Genomic DNA, 8,748 nt, shown 5'->3' with positions numbered 1-8,748 from the left:
TGTTTCCCTGACTCTGGCTATTTTAAAGAAAGATCGGTCTCCTCTCTACCTACCGACACTGGAATGGGACAAAGAAAAGGAACGTTTTTGCCCATTTGGCAGCCTCCTGCAAATGAGGTCTGCAGAAACTAACACATGCAAGTCTAGGAAGGACGGATTAAAGATATTGAATGTAAAACGATGTGAGCCAGGATAATTTAGCAATTTCTCTGACAGCTTCAAGATGACTTGGTTTCAGAAACTGCCTCCCTCATTTCAGAAGGAATTTGGAGACTTCACGACCAGTTAATGCACGAGCCCTGAGCTGGATTTCCGATCCTGAGATGCCAACTTGAACAGTGCTTACTTCTTCTGGAGTCAAGGGATTTAGCCTGCTGCAGGCATGAACTCGTCATCTTATAAACATTGGCTGATAGAGAGCCCTCGCCTTAGAAACCAGAGCGTCCCGGGATTCGCCAGCACCAATGGCTCACTCAGTACAGGGGCCTCCTCAGGCTGCTATGAGCAACTGTGGATCTCAACGGAGGTCTTCCTCACACTCGGCATCATCAGCCTGTTGGCCAACATTTTGGTCATTGCCGCCATCATCAAGAACAAGAACCTGCACTCACCAATGTACTTTTTCATTTGTAGTTTGGCAGTGGCCGACATGTTGGTTAGTGTGTCCAACGCCTGGGAGACAATCTTCATCGCCATGTTAAAGAGTAGGCATTTTGTTGCTCGAGACAGCTTGATAAAGAATATGGACAATGTGCTGGACTCCATGATCTGTACCTCTCTGCTTGCCTCCATTTGGAGCTTGCTGGCCATCGCCATCGACAGGTACATCACCATCTTCTACGCGCTGCACTACCACAACATTATGACAGTGAGAAGGGCGCTGGTGGTCATTGCTGGAACCTGGATGGCTTGCACGGTCTCGGGGATCCTGTTCATCATCTACTCCGAGAGCACCACAGTCGTCATCTGCCTTATCACCATGTTCTTCACCATGCTCGCCCTCATGGCCTCGCTCTACGTTCACATGTTCATGCTGGCACGCTTACACGTAAAGCGGATTGCCGCTTTGCCTGGCAATGGTGCCATCCACCACATGGCAAACATGAAAGGGGCCATCACCCTCACCATCCTCCTTGGGGTCTTTGTCGTCTGTTGGGCTCCTTTCTTCTTGCACCTCATCCTCATGATCTCCTGCCCCCGAAACCCGTACTGCCTTTGCTTCATGTCGCACTTCAACATGTATTTAATCCTCATCATGTGCAACTCAGTCATCGATCCACTCATCTACGCATTCCGCAGTCAGGAAATGCGCAAGACTTTCCAAGAAATAATCTGCTGCTACAGCCTGCATGGGATTTGTGACCTGACAAATAAATATTGATAAACTAAAGGGAAAGCAGTCAGACCATCATAAGACATTTTGTGCTGCAGTACATCTTAATAGAGGGAGGAAATTGTTCCGTGCTCCCTAAAGATATGTTGATGTTTTCCTTTGTATTACGCTATGGTTTCTTATTTCCTCAAGAGGCCTTGTTTCTCTTCACTGAAGGTTTTAGTTGTTTCCTGGAGTATTCTTCATCTCTCATGCCTCATGCCATATTCCCTGGATGTGAGCCTGGGCAGTGAGTATTGGGAGAACGTTTGATTGTGTTTGGATGGTAGGGTTTCACCAGGTTTCATCTGCAACTGAAGCCCACGTGTATCAGATATTACCAGTTGGCAATCAGAAGAGAAAGGGGAATCTGATTTTAATCTTCCCTAACCTAGGACATTGAGGCTAATTGTGACCCTCCCTAACAGGCAAGATCAGCCACTTCACTATAGCTGATTCAACTTACAGTGGAATCATTGAGTTTGTAGAGTACAGAAGGAGGCCAATCGACCCCCCATGCTTGTACCAGCTCTTTGAAAGGGTCATCCAATTTGCCTTCACACTTCAACTGTTTTCCCATAACCCTGCAATGTCATTCTCATCAGGCACATCTCCAATTGCTTTCCCATCCCTTCCCATCTCTTCTCTGCCAATTAATTTAAATCTTTGACCTCTGACTAAAGCTAGAACCTTCTGGCTCAAAACTAGAACCTCCTTGATCAGTGTGGTGAAGCTGAAATGGCCGACATCTTTGAGTTCAAAGGGAGACCCAGATGAAAAAGTTTGAAGGGGGAATCGAGCTGTATCCCATTTGTAGGAAGCTGCACTGATTCCCCTCCATTTGTTCCTGAGCATTCAGTTAATGTATTTCAGTAACATGTGTGTTCAGAAGTGTTTTTAAAATATCATCGACAACACACAATTCAAATGCATTTTTTATGGCTGTGAATCTAGAAGTTGATACTGAATTAAAAAGAGCTGCAAGTGGAATATGTTGCTTTTGACATTACCCTCAGCAATTGTGTGGGCTGGAAAGAAACAATAGAACTGGAATTCCTTGGGGATTCCTTTTAACCTGCATTCTCCCAAACACAGATTACACAAACATCTGTGTTCATGGTGGTTTCTAAGTATTGACGTTTTGTTTAGGTACCTGCTAGGCTATTTAGCTCACTTACTGCGGTTTATTGCAAGCTGTTGTTTCACAGGATTGTGGAATCATAGAATGGAAGAGAGAGGGTAGAGGACATTCAACCCCTCAAAGTTGTACTATTTCTCTCGGAGAGCCATCCAGTGATTTCTACTCCCTCCAACCCGATCTTTCCATATATTCTTCTGATTTTACCTCCTTTATATTTTTCTGCCAAATCCGTTTCTCCTTGTCTTCTTGCTTTCCTCTAACAAACTGCCTTTGCATCTATCACTCAATGTCATCCGCTATGTATTAATACCTGAGTGTTTATCAGGCAAACAGGCACATGTTATTCGATTGACTGTATGTAATGATAGTGCAATGTGGCTGTGTTGTTGATTAGTTATTTATGAACTTATTTATGTAAGGCATTGGTTACCTCACGATTGATCTTGGGACCAAGAGAGAGTTTAGCAAAAGCATTTGCTGCTAGCATTTTCTTACCAGGAATCCAGCATCACCTATGTATCAAAATGTAAAATAAATGTTCTGAAAATCCCATAATTTTGCATGTTTTTTTTGTGAAGCACATATCTATTTCTAGAGGGAAAACACATTGCTGTTTAGTAAGGCCACAGTAGTTTTACCAGATCTGGAGTCTGCTGTCTCATTTGAGAGAGACAGCAGGCTGAAAGTGGTTTAATCCAAGGGTCACCATGCCTCAGGCGAGGGGAGAGGTTGGGAAGGAGAGTCCTTCATGGTAACCTCAGCCAGTGTTGGAATTGAAGCCACATTGTTGACATCACTCTACATTGCAAATCATCCATCGGAGCTAATCAAGCCCTTTGCTGTTTAGTATGTTTGACAATTTACTCCTCACTGTTGTTCTTGCCTGATGTTAGTTCAATCCTGTGACTGGAAAGCTCAGTTTTAGCTCTAGTTTTCACTTGTGTTATAGTTCAGCAATTTTTTCATTGTTTAAGTATATGGACGAGTATATTTCAAGATTGAGACAAGGTACTGATCAACAAAAAGACCAAAAGGAAGAACAGGAGTGACCTGTCAAACCTTCACCACTATTCCTGGGAGGGTACTTGAGGTGGTAAACTCACAACCTTTAAAAAGTATTTAAGTCATAACATTCAAGGCAATGGGCCTATAGAAAGTGGGACTAACATAAATTTAAAGCAGTGTTTGTAGTGTAGTCTCAATGGATTGAAGGATGTCTTCTGTATTGTATGATTCTACAATTCAATATGATCAAGACTGTTTTTTGCTTTCAACTCCAGTTTCCTGCTTAGCCTTCATATCTTTCATCTCCCTGAGAAACCGAAAATCTATTTATCCCAGTCTTCTTGTGTTCAATGTAAGGAGCCCCCAGCACTGTGGATATGGGGTGCACAGAACCAGGAAGAGTCAGGATTTTCCATTGTATTTCCATTGAAATATTTTGTCTGCATTTTCGATGCTTAAGTGCATGCACAAGGGAGTGAATATTTTAAGATTACAATAAGGTTTTGACCTAGAGGCTGGTTTAGCCTGATTTGGGACATGCACAGGCAGAAAAACATACAAGTTAGGAGCATCCATAGGCCATTCATCCTCCCAAATCTGTTCTGCTGTTCAATAGAATCCTGATCATGGCCTTAATTCCAATTTCCTGACTACTTTGGCGTCCTTTTACTCCCTTGTCAGTTAAGAATCTATCTACTCCTGCCTTAAAAACATTCAATGTCCCTGCCTCCAATACCTTTGGGGAAGAGAGATGGGAATGGGATACCCTGTTTATTTTTAAGGGGAAAGACCAAGGACATGTTTTATATTTTATGTGGATGAGATGCTGGTATGGACCATTCACCTCTTTCACACAGTTAGATCTTTGAAGCTCTTAAACATGGAAAATTGGAGCATTCAGCCCTTTGAACTTACTGCACCATTCAATATGATCATAATTGATCATTAAATTCTGTAACCTGTTCTTTATTTTCTCCCCACGCCCTTTGATCCCTATAGCCCTAAGAACTATGTCTATCCCCACATTGAAAACTTTCAATGCTTTGGCCACAACTGCTTTCTGTCTGAGAGAATTCCACAGACTCACTATTCTCTGGGTGAATATTTGCTTGTATCATTTTCGAACTGAGACCTAGGTGTTCAGGTAAAGATAAGATTCATGAGGTCAGAGCAGTACATGGACTTTGGTAAAGCCTTTGACAAGGCTCTGCATGGAGACGAGTTGGTAAAGTTAGAGCACATGGGATTCAATGTATTGGCTTGACAGTAGGAGAAAGAGGGTGGTGTTGGAGGGTTGTTTTTTGGACTGGAGGCCTGTGACCAGTGGTATTCCACAGAGATCGGTACTGGGTCCACTTTTGTTTGTCGTTTGTATAAATAATGTGGATGAAATTTTAGTAGGCATGGTTAGTAAGTTCACAGATGACACCAAGATTGGTGGTATAGTAGGCAGTGAGGAAGGTTATATAAGATTACAAAGGGATCTTGACCAACTGGGTCAATAGACTGAGGAGTGGCCAATGGAGATTATGTTGGACAAGTATGTAGTATTGCATTTTGGTAAAGCAAACAAGAACAGGACTTAATCAATTAATGGTAGGGTCCTGTGTGGTGTTGTAGAACAAAGAGACCCGGGGGTTCAGGTACATAAGTCTTCGAAATTTGCATCACATGACAGGGTGGTTAAGAAGGCATTTAGCACACTTGCCTTCATTGCTCAGGCTTTTGAGTATAGGAATTGGGACATCATGTTAAGGCTGTACAGGACATTGATGAGGCCTCTTCTGGAGTACTGTGTGCAGTTCTAGTCGCCCTGTTATTGGAAGGATATTATTAATCTGGAGAGGTTTCAGAAAAGACTTACCAGGATGTTGCCGGGAATGGAGGGTTTTAGTTATAAGGAGAGGTTAGATAGGCTGACACTTTTTCACTGGAGCGTAAGAGGTTGAAGGGTGACCTTACAGAGTTTTATAAAATCTTGAGGGTCATAGATAAGGTGAACAGCAAGGGTCTTTGCCTTAGGGTGGGGGAGTTCGAAACTAGGGGCCATATTTTTAAGGTGAGAGGGGAAAAATTTAAAAAGGATGTGAGGGCAATGTTTTTTTTACAGAGTGTGGTTTGTATGTATAATGAACTACCAGAGGAAGTGGTGGATACAGGTACAGGTGCAACATTTAAACAGACATTTGGACAAGTGCATGAACAGAAAAGGTTTGGAGTGACATGGACCAAATGCAGGCAGCTGGGACTAATATAGTCTGGAAACAAGGTTGGCATGGGCTAGTTGGACTGGAGGGTCTGTTTCCATGTTGCATGACTTTATGGCTCTAAGCAAATGCCAGGAGGTGGGTGTGGAGTATTGACAGCGTGTCTTGGACAGCGATCACACTATTGTAGGATAAGAGAAGGCTAGGATTAGGCTACATAGCCCCATAAGCTTCACCTGCCTTGCACTGAGATCGTGGCTGATCTTAGTCTACAATAGAATATCATTCTAATCACATGGGGGTGCAATAATTAAGTAATGCTGGGAAAAAAGGAACAAGCTGTCGAACAAAAACAGAAGTTGCTGGAAAAGCTCAGCAGGTCTGGCAGGATCTATGAAGAAAAAATCAGTTAATATTTCGGGTCCAGTGACCCTTCCTCAGAAATAAAAGCCTTTCGAAGCCTTTCATCTTGCACCTCATCAGGACAGGTGCAAGATTGTCAAACTTCAAAGGGAACAGCAATTTATCCTGCCTGAGAAAATGATGCTGACTGGTTGACTGGTCAGAACCAACTTTGCCACATTTTCCTTTTCTGCAATACTCACTGTCATTGCTCTTCTCTAACATTGCATTTTGATAAAAGCAGGTGGATTGGGCATGCTCAAAAATTACCGCATAGTGCCCAAGGATGTGTAGGTTTGATAGGTTATCCAGGGTGAAAAAAAACTATGCAATGTTATAGGCATGGGGTTGGGTCTGAGGTGGATGCCCTTTGGAGGATCGGTGCAAACTCGATGGGCCAAATGGCCTCTGTAGAAACTCTATGATTATTTAACAGCAGTGATTGCTGAAGGATCCTGAGCTCATCACAATCTAATCTGATAGAGTTTGTCTCAATCAAGCAGTTCTTTGCTGACTTAACAGCTGTCAATGATGCCTTATAAAGGGTCAATTCTAATATCTCCGTCACATGTATTAGGGGCACAGGTGGTCTCAAGGCTGGTATTGTAGAAAGGTCACAGAAAAGTCCTATTTCTCTCTATCCATTACTAAACGGCTAAAAGAATATGTAAAAGATTTACATCACATCGTATTTAACTCTGGGGAATGGAGTAGAATTTTACGAATCTACCAACCATAAACCTCGAGGGAAACAATCAATGTGATTTGCTTGAACTCTATAAGAGCCCTTTCCATTGGCATTTCGGGTGAATTGTCCGGATGAAGCAAGACCCAATCTAATCAATATGTCCAGCCCAGTGGCACTTTGCTGATGGTAGAGTGCCCCTGACTCTGTCCACTGCATAGGGAGACTGCCAGTCTCATGAAGGTGGGTGCATGGGCACACCATGGGTAGTGGTGGTGAGGGGAGTGGGGGAGAGCTGGGGCTGGGGGAATATCAGAGCCTGAAAGCTCTGAATATGAGTCCACCTCTGGTAAAACAGTTAGGACGGTCTTACTGTCGGCAAGACAGGGATGCAAGAACTCCACTGTGTCACTGGATCAACATTCCAGACCCTGAGGGAGAACCAGTCCCCTTGATCCTGTCCAAAAGTGTACAAACTCCAAACTTCCGCTTCATTCATGGGCCTCCTTCCTTGTAAACAATGTAGAAATACTGGAAATTATGCAAACATTCTCACGCTTGCCTTCAACACTATGCGGAACTCATCAAGAGTGAATTCTAGCAATCTGAAGGCAACAGAAGTAACTGGAGAAGCTGATATATGGGTGAATGCATTTTCAGTTCAGACACATCAGTAAGTTCGACTTAAAGACGGATGAGAAAGTGCAATTTGCAGTGACAGGGACTGATTGAAGCCAATAGCATACATGCACTTAAGAGATCCTTGGATAAGCATATGAGAGAGAAAGGAATAGAATGTTACAATGGTCAGATAAGGACAGGTAGGAGGAGTCTTGAATGGATAGTAAATACTGGCATGGACTAGTTGGCTGAATGGTCTGTTTCTGCACCATATATCCTCTGTAATGCTGCAGTATCTAAAAGGTTATTCACTTTAAAATGTCTAATAACATTTCAATCCATGTTTGGATTAAAAAGAATTTCAATATTCAGTTTCCTATGAGTCAAGTGATTTGTTTTTAATTGGTAACTGCAAAGATTGTAATGACATCAGCCAAGTGGTCCTCATAGAATATGAGTTCCCTGATTGGGGCTGTTAATCTGGTTCATTTAGGAAGCCCTGACTGACAGATATAAATATGAGTGTCAGAAGTTCTGTTTACTCTGAGAGCTGGCTCTGAGGAAGCCGAACCAGTGTCAAGTACTATGCAGGTGTAATTAATGGGTGACTTGGTAGCGGGACACTGGCTTCAGTGGTGTTCTTTTAGTAGCAAATGCTATTCATGAAAACCCTAAAATTTGCAAAGAACAAGGCACTTTCTCGTCAAGAGGTGACTTAAAAGCTGCCCCTATTTCACTTGATGAAAAATGTTTTTTTGCCTCTATAAATGATGCCTCTCTAGCTTGAAACACATACCTGTGTTCAGGAACTGCCCTGTCAGTTAGTAATTTGAAAATATCTCTGAGCAGTGTCGCCCTGTAAACTAGCTGTGACATTTTGTTTTATTTCATGTTTAAATTCATACTGAGCTTCACAGCACCAAATCAATCCAGGATGCATTTTACAAGCGGTGCATTTTATAAATATGTACAGTGCTTCTAGATGTTGCATAAGCAATACAAACATAAAACATCTCATTATGTAATTGCACAGTGCCTTATTATGGACTGTTGAAAGATAAATAAAGGAAGGTGGGAACACTTTGCCAATGCTTTGGAATTACAAAGTGACTTTGTACACAAGGTGAATGTGATTCTCCAAGAGACTTTCACTTTCACGTAGACTGGGTAAAAACTTCAATCTTGTTTGAACTTGTTCAAATCCATGGTGACAGACAGCAGAGTGTTGTTCCATAAGATGATACTTCTTCACTTTGTTTTTACTTAATGTGTGTGTGTGTGTGTGTGTGTGTGTGTGTGTGTGTGTGTGTGTGTG

At 42.4% G+C, this 8,748-nt stretch overlaps 1 protein-coding gene across 1 annotated transcript; it reads left to right on the top strand.

The window, feature by feature from the left end:
• Positions 1 to 382: 382 nt before the first annotated feature.
• On the top strand, positions 383 to 1,381 carry mc4r (melanocortin 4 receptor). Its single transcript, XM_020523963.2, has one exon. It carries the CDS (start codon positions 383 to 385, stop codon positions 1,379 to 1,381), a length of 999 nt encoding a protein of 332 aa, XP_020379552.2.
• The last annotated feature ends 7,367 nt before the right edge of the window (positions 1,382 to 8,748 follow it).

The sequence above is a fragment of the Rhincodon typus genome, chromosome 2 (genome assembly GCF_021869965.1).
Source record: "Rhincodon typus isolate 14 chromosome 2, sRhiTyp1.1, whole genome shotgun sequence".
NCBI classification, from domain to species: Eukaryota; Metazoa; Chordata; class Chondrichthyes; order Orectolobiformes; family Rhincodontidae; genus Rhincodon; species Rhincodon typus.
This window is presented reverse-complemented; position numbering and strand designations above follow the sequence as displayed.

Coding starts and splice junctions, on each gene's coding strand:
- mc4r (XM_020523963.2), top strand. CDS start 383: ATGAACTCGTCATCTTATAAACATTGGCTGATAGAGAGCCCTCGCCTT.